Genomic DNA, 16,132 nt, shown 5'->3' with positions numbered 1-16,132 from the left:
CATTAAAAAAAATCTGAATAAAAAAGCCGTGACAGTACAACTTTTTATCCAAATCGGGTTGTTTTAAACCCGGTATTTTTAATAGTGTATGACTCACCTTAAGCTTGAAATTACATTAATAGTTTGAGCAAAAAAAACAAAAACATATCCTTGCGTATTTGTTTGAGGCCTGTGGATCTGGCAACATTTTTTTTTTCCTACTTGCTGGTAGGTTGGAGAACATGCGGGGGAGTTGGGTGCGTAAGAATGTAGGGCTTGGCCAATGTCATTACTCAGTATTACGCATCAGCTGTGCGCTATCGACTGATGATCCACCACGGAAGAATCTGGGTGAAATGAAAAGCAGCGGTGGCAACAGCAAGATGGGATAGAGACGCTCGGCTGATTGGCACCTCGTTGAGTCTGGCAGGGGATCTTTTGATTGCGCTAGCTGTCAATATCAGATAATTGTTTCCCTTACTTACATGCTGCCCTCTGTTTTTTATTTATCTATATATTGCAGCTAGTTATACAATTCAATTACAGAGTAATACAGAAAGCCTACTATGAAGGGTTTATTTTTGTAGATACTGAACAAGATATACTGGAGTTACATTAATATTATTGGTCATCCCACGAATAAACTGGTTGCAATGCTGCGGGTAAACATGTCACATGCGAGTAAACCTACATTATCTGATATGTCATTGTTATATCGCCACATTTAAGACCCGCTGCCCACACCAGACAGCCGAGATTAGCTGTGTATGGTTGTAAATTTGCCCTCTACATCATTCGCAGTGTATATCAGAGCAGTCACATATGCCTTGAAAGGTGCAGTTGAGAGCCTTTCAATTACCACATACCTGAATGTGTCATTCGCCAACACTCTTCCGTCTCAACAGGCTTAGCTTAGTGGTTGGCCAACTAAAGTCAGGCTTGAAACAAGTGTGAATCTCTTCTTAAATAGCATACGTAACAGCTGGGTTATATAGTGACCTTCAACGCTGACCTCCTGCGGTCATTGTGGAGGCAGAGGAGATTTCATTTGTATTGTAACAAGCTACCCAATAGTTAGAAATAATGAGCAATATTAGAAAGTTTGAAATAATGAGCAATATAAGATAGATGAGTAAAGGAATGGCAGATGGGTGGCAGGTCATCAGATCTGGAATATCGAATGTTACAGTGATGGACTGAAAGGGATAAGTTGAAATCAAGGGGTGCAGAAGACACACCCCTGAGCTGATCAGCCTTGTCTGCTTTTTAAGATATCAGGACCAATTGGCTTTGATGCAGGTCCTCATACAAAATAAGTCTGTTGTCTGAGAGAAAAAACAAAAAGTTACCAATGCATGTCTTCCAAAATCAGCCACCCTGTGCTTTCTCCTCCCACCAGAAACACAAGCCCCTCCCCACCCCACGACCCTAAAAGACTTCACAAATAACTTCCGCCAGGCCCAACATTTCCACACCAGTGAATAAAGAGGAAATGAATTGTATCAGTCTTGCTGTCTTTGCTTATAGTGAGTAGGAAATTATCATAGAAATGGGTACCGGTGCCCCCACGCACTGAATTACACAGAGCGGCAGCCTGTTTCACTCTCACTCAAACGCATACAAACACAGAAGGTGGGACTCATCCTCAGGACGAAATTGCCTATAGTATAACTCTGGCTGCGGTGATGAGCCAAGGAATCCTAGTGGATTTTTTTTCCCTCTCTATCTCCCGCATTCCCACAAACAACAGGCCAAGTTAGGTGGTGTGTTTTTGTTTATGCAATTGTAGTCTCTACATGCTATTTGTCTTTTTTTTTTTTGTTTTTTTTTTGGGTCCATACCAAAAGCAAGCAATGACAACTGCCTCGCCTCTGCGGGTGTTTGTCATGCCAGCAGAGTGCTAAACAGATGACATAAAGAGGATGGCGCCTAAGGAGGAACAAGCGTCCTCGGGGCTCGACAGGCAGACAAAATCAAAGACGTCAAAGGCGTGTTAATAGAGATAGTTAACGCTTTAGGCAAAACAGCAGCAGAGGCATTCAGGTCAATGGGTCGCCTACAGTCTCGGATGGAACATTGCACTGCCATTTTCGCTAACTCCTCCTGTGAGGACGGTCTGAACCACTGGGGCTTTCTCTTCATCATCACACACTGAAAATAATCAGTGAACCCACTTTCTGCATTTGCCCTTTTACTTCATCATTTGGGTTTTATTTTTCCTCTGTTGACGCACTTTTGTTCGAATTGAAGAGTCAACGCGACAGCGGCAAAAATGGACTTGCAAATGTATTAGTGATCACAATAATATTAATGATCCATTCAATGACAGTTTGATTTTGAGGGTCAAAGGATGTCTGTGCATAGTCCAGGGTGTAGTCCGCCTTAGATACAAATCGATGGATGTGAATAGGTGTATGCTTGCCTTGTGAATATTTTTTATTGCATAGAAGGGTCGAAGATCTGTTCAACAATGATGCTGTCTTCTTGCTCGGTCATAAAACGCACACACATGTGCACTGACACACACACACATACACACACAAATTTTGGTTCACTCAGTTTTCTGATGTGACAACAACACAATCTGTTAAGACAGGTTGAATCTTGTTTCCTTTTTTTCCTCACACCGCCACATGCACTCTTGTCGCCTCGTGTTGAACACGGCTCCGTTTTCAGTGTTACTCAAAAATGGCTGTGCTTGCATTCCGCCCAAACGAAGTGTGTAGTGACATCAACATTAAGACAATCCACTGAGTATCTGTGATTTTTGAGAGGGCATATCTGTCTGTGAGTCCCCTGGTGGAGTCATAGGCATATATATCTGAACTTTAAGTGGCTACTGTTTTGGGTGAAGAATTGTGACAGTCACCATCAAGACAGGCAAAGTAAAGCCATGATTTATTGAATGTAGCTGTTTGTCTCTGCTTTCCTGTTTGGCACTGATAAATTACTATATGACTTTTATCTTGCTTTCTCGCATGCCAATGTGGATGGATGAATTACAAAAACTGGTCCGTCTCTGGCATACTGAGAAAATGGGAACTTCTCCACTGCTCCCCCCTGGTTTCTACCCTTTTTTTCTCTCTCTGTACCATCTTTATGAATGTGTAGCAGACTCATTATGGTTGATGAATTGTATTCAAGGGTTAAGTGAAAATGTAATAATTGTCTCCAGAGCAAGGACTGTAAAATTTGTAGGGAACAGTTGTGTGCTAAAATGTTTTCCCTAAATCTTGAACATCTTTAAGAAATGTTTTTGGGTAATAACAACTAAAAAAGAGAATGTAGATGAAGATTACAATATTGCAGGTGTTTAAAGAAAATGAAGTGCAGTGAAACAATTTTGAGTTAAAATGCATTTTGTTGAATCTCCCTGGAAAATGTAGCTTTTATTGAAGATGTTTGCCATATTGTTATGTCTTCATCAAGTGAAAAAACAAAAGTAGACAAGGTATGAAAAATTCAGGGCTACATCTGAGTCAAATAAGTCATTCATTTTTTAACTCACACAGCAATACAATTATTGGTTTAATTGTGTTCATGCCTCGTGAGTGAGCAAGTGACTATGCTTTGAGCTTTTGATAATTGATACTACCAAATATGGGATGAACTAGAAAATGTATTCCAGGCTTTCTCTCAGCTCCAACATCAGTGACCTCACAAATGGTCCTCGAGAACAATAAAAAAAAAAATCTAATCAAAAACAAGATTTGTAAAAGAGTGTATGATGCAGAAGGGATACAAACAATATTTTTTTTTCATGTGTTTAATGCTATCCCAATCTTTCTGTCTACAGTGGGATTGGATAGTGTTCCACGGAATACATGTACTGTACATTAGCCGACCAAAAAATGATGAAACCTGCATCACACATCTAACCCTCAGCCCCTGTAAGGGATTATGCTCTCTATCAAGCGCTGAGACCATTCAACCCCTGCAGTGCTGAGTGGTTTGCAGCCTGCCAGTTTGTTGAAAGATGGGCTGGAGGATGCTTTTGTATCCGTTCCCTATCTGTCTCGCCGTGAAGGCAATAACAGTAATGTATGGCTAAAGGAAAACAGAGCTAATCATCAATGACTGCAAGATATATAGCATATGCAGTGGCACCTTGTTTATTACCCTCTCTCTGCCGGCTGACGCTGACTCCATTGGCTAGACAGTGCCCGGAGATCTCTTCAATGTTAATTTGATTCATTCTTGTTTTCCATAATAATTGGGGGCAATGGGTCAGTGCAATGAATTTGCTTGCGACATGACATGAGATGTAGGTCTGCCTAGTACAGTTCCTCTTGTCTGTTTGATCATCTGAACAAAGATTTTGTTTATATGACAGCTGTTTTGTTGCTGTTGTTACCTGAGATGCAACATGTTTTAATAGTTGAGAATCTGCTTGAAATATGCCTCACATATTAATGTTTGGTCTAATACAGTGGTTCTTAACCTTGTTGGAGGTACCGAACCCCACCAGTTTCATATGTGCATTCATCGAACCCTCTTTAGTGAGAAATAAAATGATTTTTTTTTTCACATTCAAGATATAGACGTTTTTTTTTTTTTTTTACTGATGCACAAAAGGAGCTGTGCATGAAATCACCTTGTTCAAAGAACAAAACCAACACGATGCATGAACTCACAACAAATTACATACCTGCAAATCAGTGTGACTTCTGCTGTTGCCTTTGTGAGACCAGTTCAGATATGCGTCATCACGAATTTACACGATAGATCAAGTGTGTTCAAACTTCCGCAGTGGAGGCGCTTTCGAACCCTAACCCCTAGGGTTTGATCGAACCCAGGTTAAGAACCACTGGTCTAATAGTTTGGTTTGAAAAGAAAACTGTATTTTTTCTAAATCATATTTGCTTTTTTTTTTTAATAAAAATTTACAATAAATGCTAAAATTGTGAAACCATTGATTATTTGAATGTAGTAAGTATTGTTTTTCTCTGTCAATGCAAGAGCTTTTCATTTAGATGGTTAGTAGACTGTGTAGGCTTTTGAATAGTCATCCATGTGCAATGAATTTCAAGATAGTACTATTCACATTTCTTTCAACCCGTGCATACTGTATGCATTTATATATTACTATTGTATCAGTGGCAGCCCACATCCACTGTACATATCTACAGTGTTCACCGCCTGCACATCCATGTCTTTGTGCTAGACTTTAAAATATAAAAGTGTGGTGTTTGTGGGTGTTTGCACATCCTCAGTTTGAACCACCCTCAGAAACTCTTTAGTCCCCCACCTCCTCTGTGTATCATTGTAGTGATGAGCGCTGATTGCAGATTGTTACGGTGTTTGCACCTTTCATCTGCCTGGCCCATGCTGTGCATTTGACCAGGCTTGATTGTGCTGATAATGACAACACATCTTTTTCATGGGTGGGTGGGCGGTTAAAGGCGGTGTGGAGGTGACCAAATAGTAGCCCAGATACATAATGAAGGAGGTGCAATCAAGCAATGTCATGCAAGCAAAGTCAAGTGTCAAGCCAACTGACCACAAAAAAACTGTCTTGGGCTTCATACATTTCCAGTAATAGTGTAGGAGGTGCCCACAACACTGTGTATTTATATACAGGGCCTAAGAAATAAATGTCCAACCAATACTAGGTTTATGCCACTGCTAACCTAAATGAACATAATTGGAATTTACTAATACCAATGTTTCTATACAGTAATCGTTAAGCCATTCATATTGAGAAGGTCAAAATGACAAAACATAAACAGCTCATTGAATCAGAAGAGGGTTCGCATTAAAAACTAGCATAGCCTCTTGTTTTTATATCAGGTTCAGTAATACAATTGTTCAGCACTGTATTTGGAAAGGAAAAAACTGTCTCTTTGGTACTGTTATTGCTCCCAGTGAAACCATTTTAGTGTAGTTGAAATTTACATTCACGTGTGTACATTGCATGGTGGACAAAAAGCCACTTCAACTCACACCTTACCTTTAATCAATGACAACAAAAGAAAGAAGCAGCAAGTATTTTGCCTGGGTTGTTCTTTTCCCCTTTGTGCGCTTTGTCTGCTTCTAGTGCTTCATTATTTGTTTCTGTGTTCTAATCTTGGCCAAGTCAATAATATTCTTTGTTGTCTGAAATTGTGTGTCAGGAGCAAAAAAAGGACTTCTCCTTTTGTCCGAAGTACCTGTCTACTGTGACTTTTCACTCTTGCTGAGACCTACAGATAAAGTAATCATTAGATGTTGTTTTCTGCCTGCAATTACTTTTGGTTACAATGGGTCAAACTGCTGGAAGTTTGAAAGAAAGAAAAAAAAAAGAAGAAGAAGAAGCCACAGAGTGGACAAGTGCAGATGGATTGCAGGCTAGGAAGTGTGAAGGTCCCACAAGTGCTGATAAATACGTATGTGGCTCTGAGACTCTCTGTTGTCAGCACCGTCTCAGTAAATGCATCTGAAGTAATTAGTCTAGAGTATATATGGATGACCTCACCCCTCTTATCTGTATCACATTGTCTCCATTGAGAGAGGCTATTCATTAGATCTGTATGTTTTCATGACTTAAATCTACGAGACCATTGTCTTATCTAATTGTAATTGCAAAATTGAAGGCGCTGAAAGTAGGTTGTGTGCAAATGTTTCATTTAGTTACACATAACAAAAGTGTGTTTTCTATAGTAATAGGTTTGACTAAATGTCTGGCCAAACATGCTCTCTTGAAGATACGTCATTCTCCAACATGAGACCCCTGAACTCTGTGATCTTGAGCTTTCCAAAAAGCTTTAAAATATATATATCTTTTTTACGTCACCCTCCTTGACCTTGTCACCAGTAAATGGGACAAGTTTTGCCTTCACATTGCATTCACAAGGGGTTATACGTATTCTGATATCTCCTGCTAAAAGCAAACAATTAGCCTTTTCAGCCTCACGTGAAAAGGACAGTTTGCGCCTTTGTGGGTGTGAACACAGTGATCTTGATTTTCTGAAAATCAACGTGCCCCCGTTCCATTCCTTTTAAATGTGGCGCTATGGAGTCTCACACCAATTATTTGTGATGGGTGGTAACATACAGCTGTTTATAACCGCTGGTGTGTTAATTCTATATCCGCGAATGTATACGCATCCCCATCACCAATCATTTGTGTGCCCTCCCCGCCATCTGCATGCTGGCCAGTGAGGTGATTAATAGCAAAAACAATAATAATAATAATAATAATAATAATAATAATAATAATAATAATAATAATAATAATAATAATGCATTCAATGAATTTATTTATACACTGATTCAAATGGTTTAATGCCCGCTCTTCACATTCACACACGTCTGTGGAGCTCAGAATCTGACTTCCTGTCCCAAAATAACTGTCGACAAGCAATCTACCTATTGTTCCGGATTTAGATATGGTCTCGGCAGGCATAAGATTTTGATTACTTTTTGCCACGAAATTGTCAGATGTTGTCAAAGGACACACCCCCGCTAAAACTCAGCTAGGCGCAAAATGCTCTGCCAAATTCCCTAAACAGATAAAGTGAGGCTTGCGCCTGCATGAAAATTAGGGTACACAAACATTTCTGAGACTGTGCATGAAAATAGAGCTGAGACTTATTATTGTGTGGTCACAGACTCCGAGTCAGTACTTTGAACTTTTATACTAACCCAAATGGTTGGCATAGTAATTTTCATAGAAAATAAAAAGGCTATAAAGTGGTGCAAGAAGTCAACCTGATTGAATGCATGTGAGAGAGATTTGTGGGTGGATGTCAACTCCATAACATCTCCATTTTCATATTATTATTATTGTTCTGCTTCAGATGTTTCTTTCCGATTGGGTTATCCTAACAACAACAATTGTGCCCATTAAAAGAACACAGAATTTGTTGTGTTTTTAATACAAATGTAGGACTCCCCTTATCCCCAAATGAGCAAATTCACACTGTTCGTATGGATGGACATTTTTATATTCCAGTGGGAATACTTGCGTATGAGTGAAGATATTTTCTGGCTTGTTTTAATATAATCGTTTTCAAGGGCCAGTCCAGAAATAAACATCATTGAGAAGTGCTCCTATTCATTTGGCTTAGCTGTGTTTTTGTTCTATGTCGAACAGTATATGTCAAGAAACACATTTCTTTATGCTTGAAAATGTTGGCAGCAAAAATAAAACGCGCTGCTCAGTGACAGCCTCCGAATCAAAACTTCACTGGTCAAGTTAAACAAAACAGGTAGTTTTATGTGCTGCCAGAAGTCAGTGGATGCTCTACGATTATCCTGGGATTGAACTTGACACATTTAGTTCTCTATACGGTACACCCGAGACGATCAAACATAACCATTCAAAATATGAGCATGATCCTGCATGCTTGGATGGAGTGTGGAAATTTATAACATCACAAACTCGACAGTTTTATGCATTGTGTATAGAGGACTGCTTCAGTTAGAACTGGAAATGATGTGTCCAGGTCCACCTTTTTGATGGCTGGTTTCAAGAGTCTAATGTCCCAGATGACTGGCAATTATCCTTTTAATTAACAATAATGAGTTTGTGAACACCGATATAATGAGCTGAATCATATGTGTGCAGACATTAATGTGAGGCTCATCAGGATGTAAGCAGTTCTGTCAGTAAATATCGTCAAGGTTCTTCTAAATTGTATCGTAAGTGTTGTATTTTATGTGAGGATGTTTATAAGCAGACAAGTATGAGAAAAACCTGAAATGGATAAACATACAGCATGTCTGTTTTAAGATGGCACTTATATCACGACGCTCTGCTGTGCACTGTTTACCACCAATATGGTACATGAAATCAAACATTACCCTGAAGCCAAAATAAACCCAAGAGGAGAGGTGTTTTATTCAGCCTTTAGTGGAGACTGAATTACACATGGCAAACGAAGGCCTTATAAATATTTAAAACCCTGAAATCAGAAAATAAGCTTCAAAACATTTCCTTTCTTATCCAAGGTTAGCGGATTGAAATGCAAACTATCATGGAAATGCAATTTGTCTTGTTCAACCACCTTACGGTATATGTTTAAATGAAGCACTTTTTATTGGTCATTATAGAGAAGCATTTGTGCACTAACGCGTGTCCAGTAAAATTGTGATGTATAGTTTCATAGCTAGTAGTTTTAGTCCATAAATGTTGGATTTCAGAGCATATTCAAACCAGATTCCGTGTTTGGTTTGATCACACAAATGGAAGGTTCGCAGAAGGTGGCTGCGGCAGTGTTTTTCCTGACTAAAGGATGCAGTGATGTCAGACAAATATTGTCTATTGGATACCAGCTAAAGTGTGCAACCGGTGTGTTGAAAAAAAGTGTAGCTAATTATGACTGAGTCACTAATTTGGCCCGCAGGCTGTTTGGAATCAGTTTGTGAATTGAATCGTCACTTATCTTTGTGAGGCCGAACTCGCATTAGATGTTTAATTGTCTTCTGCGAGTTTACTAAATGGGTGGCAGAGTTTGAGAACCACTTTGTTTAAAACAACTTAAATGAGAAGAGTAGGTCTGATCTATGCTTTGCTTTCGATTACACGCTATTGTCTCTTATGAACCCCGCGTGTCGGCTATTCACATTTCCCTTGAAAGAAATGCGGAGAGGAAATTTACAGCGCCATGATATGGGGCGTTTGGAGATGTGTCGAAAGCCCTGCAGGGTATGGCTGTTTCCCCTGAATACAAAAGACGCAAGCATCTTAAGCGGGCTGCATCATTCCTCTGACTGACAAAAGCAGCCTGAGATGCCAATGACATAGCTCATGCCATGCTCCCACCTGCCCATCCAAACTGTCCCGATGGAATAGGAAATAGTGCAGGGCCCGGTCTTGTGGAGATGCATTCAAAATATGACAGCTGTAGCTGGTTCGAGTTTTATAAACCCATAAAAGGGGCAATGTGGCTCAGTGGTGGCGTGTTTGTTTCCCAACTTACAGGTTGTGGGTTCAATCCTCAATCCTGTTGAAGTGTCCTTGAGCAAGACACTGAACCCTAATTTGCTCCCAGTAGGGCATGGCAGGAGCCTCCCTCCCACTGATGAAATATCTCAATTTGAAGGTATACCAGTTGTACGATAAAGGCATTCTTCTTACTTCTTCTAAAGTAGCTTTGAATCGGAGTTTATTGTCGGCCCCACCTTTGGATGTAAAAAAGTCGAGGACAGTAACAGAACTGTGAGCTTTTTGTTTATTTGTGTCTCTGCTTGCCTGTCAAGTGAGACTTTTATGTTAATAGTGTAACCTCATTAAAGTACAAGAAAACACATTGAATCGGAGACTTGGCTCGAGCTTGGCTGTTGTAGCTCGGAGAATGACAACATGGGGCCCATTTTTGCCTTAATGAAGTTCTCGACCCTTTAAAAGGTGACACCTTTATACAACCCAAAGGATTTATACACTCTTTGTCCCAGACTCTATTTCAATACGGGAAGCACCGATCTGACTCCACTTTCGGCATATGTTGAATACACTCACCAGCCACAAAATGAGCTGTATCATACATGCATACATGAAAATTATTAGTTTAACAATATGTATTGTATTTTTGTGGTTGCAATGTATGTCCTATTTCTTAAAATATTAATTGCATTCAGAGTCAGTGTGATGCCAAAAAATGTCTAACCTGCTTCTCAGGTATAATTTTTAATGCAGCTCTCATCCTTCATCTATAGCTTGTATAGAAGTGCCTACTAAAGTGTCCAAGGAGTGTCATATTGTCACTTTTTACTAAATAATGAATCTCAAGATATTTATTTGCTTTCATCTAAAGCCATCAAACCTAATATGTGGTGGCAAATGTCTTCTGTGCAACTTTTTTTGTGCAAAAAGCATGAAGTCATCCGAGGGACAAAAAAACCTTTTATTATTTATAGCATTCTTACTTATGCAAATATACTAAATAATTTCTGCGTGACAGCTTGAAGCAGAGGCCTAGAGGAATGAAGTGATGTTCAAACGTGGACTCCTCTGTCCCTCGCATGGCCGAGGAAACGGAACACTGCCGGGCTACTCGTTGCACTGTTTTACATTCTAATTATCTGACTTGACAGGCTTTATTGCTGAGGCTCAATGCTGAAGCCTCACACCAGACTCATTCCACATATGATACCAGCACGCGGATAATGAGATAAGATTGCTTCGGAGCTTATGGCCTTGCTGATTTGTCTGCTCGTTTAGTCTTTTCTTTTTTTTTTTTTGTCTTGTCCATACATGCTGCCTGGTTATTGTAATTAAGTGTTGACTTTTTCAGTTTAATAATTCCATCTGATCAGATTTACTTGGGATTCAGAAAAATGAGTGTTTTGAGGCGTGTCACTTTGACAGTGACTAAAATAAACATTGTTTGTGTGAACGTTCATTAAAAATTTAATGCAGGAAAGCCAATCCGTGATAGAAACAACAAGACTTTTTTTTTTCAGTCTAATTAAGCTTCAGGGAATTTGTTGCATATTGTAGGTAAACAAACTGTGTCGTGGGAATACCAATGAAAATTAAATGCTCCTCTAATGTTTTCCTCATTATTAGATGAAATGAAACATTTATCACTAACTTTCAATTTGTCAAAAGGCTGACACTTATTAAGCCTGATGAGACAATGGCTTTGTTCTCCTCGCATTTGATTTCGTGACTTCAGTAAATCACCACATTCCAATGTATTTAAGTGCTCTCACGTGTGGATTTTATTATGTGTTTATCTCCAGCCATCGAGGTGAACCTCCAGAAAGCTTTGGCTGAGGCGTCTGAGACCTGTACCCAAGAGTGTCTGATACTGGGCCACTCTGACACTTGCTGGATGCCACCAACCCTCACCCAGTTCCAGAGTCCGACAAGCGGAAGTCCCGCCTCCACCCCTACCTCTGTTGCCATCTCCGGTACGCTCCCCTCTTTTGGCTTCCAGCAGAGCTGTGCCCGCGGAGTCAAGGTTAACATGGGCAGCCTTAGTACCATGGATGGCCGGCACACGTTGGGAAGGTCTGTGCCTAAAAAAGACGAGCTGGACAAAGTACATAACCGGCCGCAGTTCTACAACACCTTGGAGAGACACTGCAGTAAGAAGGAGGACACTGTCAAGGTTATCCCCTTGGCGAGCTTTTCATCTCCTGGAAAGCAGACAGCGACCGGCATTGGTAGTGGCTCCTTCCTACATGAGCACCAGCTGTAAGAGCATTGGCCTGACATCCTGCACATGTGACTCCATCCAGCTTTTTTCAATGACTTTATTATTAGTCAATCAACCCGTATGTGTGGCGGTATGGATCATTTTGACCAACTATGACCAGCTTGGGTTTACTAATGGGAACATCTAACAATGGAGTTCACCATGAGATTTTGAAACAAGTGTATCCTAATAATAATGTGGGGACAGTCTGAGCGCTCAAACCTTTTAAATTGAATGTTTAACATCCATTGTCATTGACCCATGAATATTAGCCCTGACTGCAAAAACCTCCACCAAGGCCTAACACGGGATCAGCAGCAAACCTTCAAAGATACCCAACTGTTGCTTATGCCAGGATTTATAAGGTTTTGAAAAAGGGACAAATCTATATCACAATGGTAACATGAGTGGAGCACTCACTCTTTGGAAAAACTCACTTTGTGGCCCATGCCTCACTCCGCCACAATTCGGTGGCAGAAGGTTAAGCAGTTTTTGGGAACTCCTGCAAACTAACAGAGGAACAACAATGCACAGCGAACCTTTTTGGCTGAGGAAATAAACATAGTACCAAAGTCGTTTCACCACAGAAAAAAAACAAAAACAAAAAAAAAAAAAAAAAAACAGTGACTTTTGCTTTGAGTATGTAATTTGTGGTTAGTAATATAGTGGAACAATGTACTTATACTCCTTGTGGCCAGCTTTGTGCAACTGTGTCCTAAAAGACCATTTACTCATGCAGAAAAAAATGCAAATACACTATGTTGAGTGTGTTGAGTAAGCTAATTTGGGCTAAATGCTAATTAGGGGCCCAGGGTGGTGTTTCTATTTGAGATCTAGTGAAATATTACTCTGTATAATATGCAGCACAAACTCCTTTGGTGGTGGAAGATGTTTCGTTTGTCTTGCCTGAACATGTTACAGAAGTCTATTTTGGTCGGGAGGACTGAGGAAAGATTTAGGAGGGAGAAAAAAACATTTGAGAAGCATAACTAGGCCATTGGTAGACAGCACTGGTAATCTTTTTTGCATTCTTTTCACCAAGGACCGGTAAAATCCTGAACACTAGCACAAACATATCCAAGATGTTTCCCATATGCTGTATGCTGCACCTCTCTGCCATTAAGAAAGTGCTTGCTGTTCAAAGTCGTCTCGTTATCGCGCCTTGAAATGTGCAGATGGATGTGCTTTGGAAAGGTGAGAGTCCAACCCCCACCCCCTTATTTCCTTTTGTTCCTTTGGTCATATTTTGCTGCTTAGAATCCGCCACATAACACAAAACCATTGAACCAATTTATAAAATTCTTCCTTTAATTACGCTGAGGTGTGAAGTTGGTAGATACCCTAATTGTGGTTAAGAGGTCTATAGGACTGCTCTCTGGGCTAACAGCGGAATGTTCTTGCAACTTGCACCAACAATGATAAGGTGGTAAGACCTCAAAAATATATTCATAATATGCTAGCAGTCTTCCAGTGTCATTACTAACTCCCAATACTAATTACCATTATAAAATTCCATTTAGCTGTGTTTCATCATATGTAATTATCAATACCTGTTAATGCTGACATTACTGTTCGCAGTGCAAAACTTTAGTTTACATTTTCATTTACTAGTTGTTTTTTTACAGTGTACCATGATATGACCAGTGACCAGAAAAAGGGAAAAAATGCACGCGTCAGTGACGGTTCAGACAATGCAAAACGCTTCAAATCGTCTGTGTAAACTGTGCTGATGATGATAGCTGCTCCAACATAACTACACTCGAACAGATTGGGTGCAGTATAATCTATTGCAACCACATTAAGTGTCTCCGCTTCCCACAAACACCCAAGCCAGGTGTCTAAATCACCAAGTATATGATTCATGTGATTCATTTCCCTGTACCATCTTGCAAATTGGGAACAGCTCTGCATGTCTAATGTTTCAAGGCATTCTTTGGAGAGAGTGAAAAGCAAACTGTTTGCATGCATGCCGCCTCTGCAACTTTACTTTAAGACCCTCTGGGGTCAAGGGTCTGATTCTTGTAAAGAGGCTTAATCCAAGATTCAGACAAATGATCACATAGAATGAGTTGTGCCATGGACAGGGAAATGAGTCTGTTCAATTCTACTTGAGGTAATTATGAAAATAAATGCAATAAAAAAGACAGCATTTTAATCAATCTTCCTAAAGAACGGTTGATGATGATGATGAGCTCCCTGTTTGAGATTACCTGATTTTCTTTCCTCCATCACTTTTCATCTAATTTCTTTGCCGTTGAAAACACAAAGCTCTGCAAATGGCACAAACATATTCAGTCAACGGCGCACATATCATTGGGAACATCATACTGATTGAGTGAAATTGCTTCTGAAAGGGCCATTTTAATCTATGTTTACAGATTGTCGACATTCAAAAACAAGACATTAAACAAAAATAATGGGTTTTGTAACAATTTGGGGGAATGAGGACATGCATTATTCTTGTTGGGCTATTAGAAATATGTCGCAGGAAATTGTGCCCTCCCTCATATCACAGAGGGAGAGAATATTCATATTCAATGATACACCGTCACTATGTCATAAGAAAAGATCACGATGGAAATCATTTATCCAATCACGTGTAAAATATGCACAATATTTGGGTATAATATAGTGTGTTTTCTTCAAGGTGTTATCTTGCCACTATAATGTGCAGTCAAGTTGCAGCGGCCACATTACTGTGCCAATTAAATGCATTGGTATGTTGTGGGTTTGGATTCTAAAATTATGTTTTTGGTTGATTTTGTACATTCACCCTCTTTTATTTCTCTCAACAGAAAGCAAAACTAGCATTGAGAATTTACCCTTTTTTATCAGCCTAAATATACAGTTGAAGTATTCAGCAATCACAGACTTTCCACTCCATGCTTTAGATCACATTGTATTTTCCTTGTTTCTCTTTTTGCAAGCTCACTGCTCAAAACAGTTCAAAATAGCTACAGATGCACAGCAGAAAAGACAATGCCTTTACATTTGAAACAAATCTCACTCAACCTGTGGTATAATTTGCATGAACTGTTTTGACTCCCACGAGGCGTTTTAGCTCTTGACTGTATTGTTGATGCATCCATCATTAGATTCAGTGTCAGTATTAATGTTATCTGCTCTACCTGTTTGTCTTATGAAACTAAACCAATGTTAAATGGAGAACACACATTCAAATGTCTTAATGTTTTGCATACTACTTGGGTTTCCAAGTATACACAATTTATATCACATTGTACATAGCACCCATAAGAACAGTATTACTAATGGACACACTATAGTAACTATTAAAGCCAAGGGGCAAGTCACAATGTGGAAATGGGAAAATGGGGTAAAAGGAAAATATAAGAAAAGATGAGATGACAATCTCTGTTGCAATGTAAATGAGTATGTATAATAATAATAATAATAATAATAATACATAATAATATGAGGGTGTGTGCGTGTGTGTATGAGTGTTTGTGAGGGCAAATTGGCATATACCTTTAGCCATAATAATGTATGTCCATTCATGTATCTTGTACAAAGTCTATATCAGAATATGATAAGTATATGCTTGTAAATTAGTTACCAGTGAGTGAAGTTATGTTTGCTTTGAGAAGGCTTCAGTGCTTGCCAGCAAATCTGTATTGGTCAATTAAATCTATAAAGTCTGTGTTGTTATGCCTTTGTAAGATATACCATTTAATATTATAAAAATGACTTCGATATAGTGAAATGTTTTTTTCTTGGTCTTTGAATTTTAACTGCGCCATTAAATATTGACTCTCCAAACGTGTACAGAAATCACGCTTGTCATTTTGCATAAACAGTGGAACCAACTACATTCAAGGGTTTGATACTGATATTGATTAATCAGAGTGTAATCAGAGTGCAATGAATTAATTCCCAGAGTCAAGCTTTGCTCGTCATTTAAATGTTATACAGGTAAGTATTATTTAACCACACTTACTTGTGAAGTTGGTATTACACTTTACTGTTAGTATATTGAAAAATGTCAATACAATAAAATTGACACATGAGAA

At 39.2% G+C, this 16,132-nt stretch overlaps 1 protein-coding gene across 2 annotated transcripts in view; it reads left to right on the top strand.

The window, feature by feature from the left end:
* Positions 1–15,893, top strand: part of pcdh11 (protocadherin 11) — a 138,163-nt gene extending 122,270 nt beyond the window's left edge. For both annotated transcript variants that reach the window (XM_049739771.2, XM_049739764.2), the window contains one exon: positions 11,647–15,893. In XM_049739771.2, the coding sequence (XP_049595728.1) occupies positions 11,647–12,107 (461 nt within the window). In that variant the 3' untranslated portion in view covers positions 12,108–15,893. The remainder of the gene's footprint in view (positions 1–11,646) is intronic.
* Positions 15,894–16,132: the final 239 nt, after the last annotated feature.

This window comes from Syngnathus scovelli, chromosome 1, assembly GCF_024217435.2.
Source record: "Syngnathus scovelli strain Florida chromosome 1, RoL_Ssco_1.2, whole genome shotgun sequence".
Taxonomy (NCBI): Eukaryota; Metazoa; Chordata; class Actinopteri; order Syngnathiformes; family Syngnathidae; genus Syngnathus; species Syngnathus scovelli.
The sequence above is the reverse complement of the archived record's forward strand: the minus strand, read 5'-3'. Positions and strand labels throughout refer to the sequence as shown.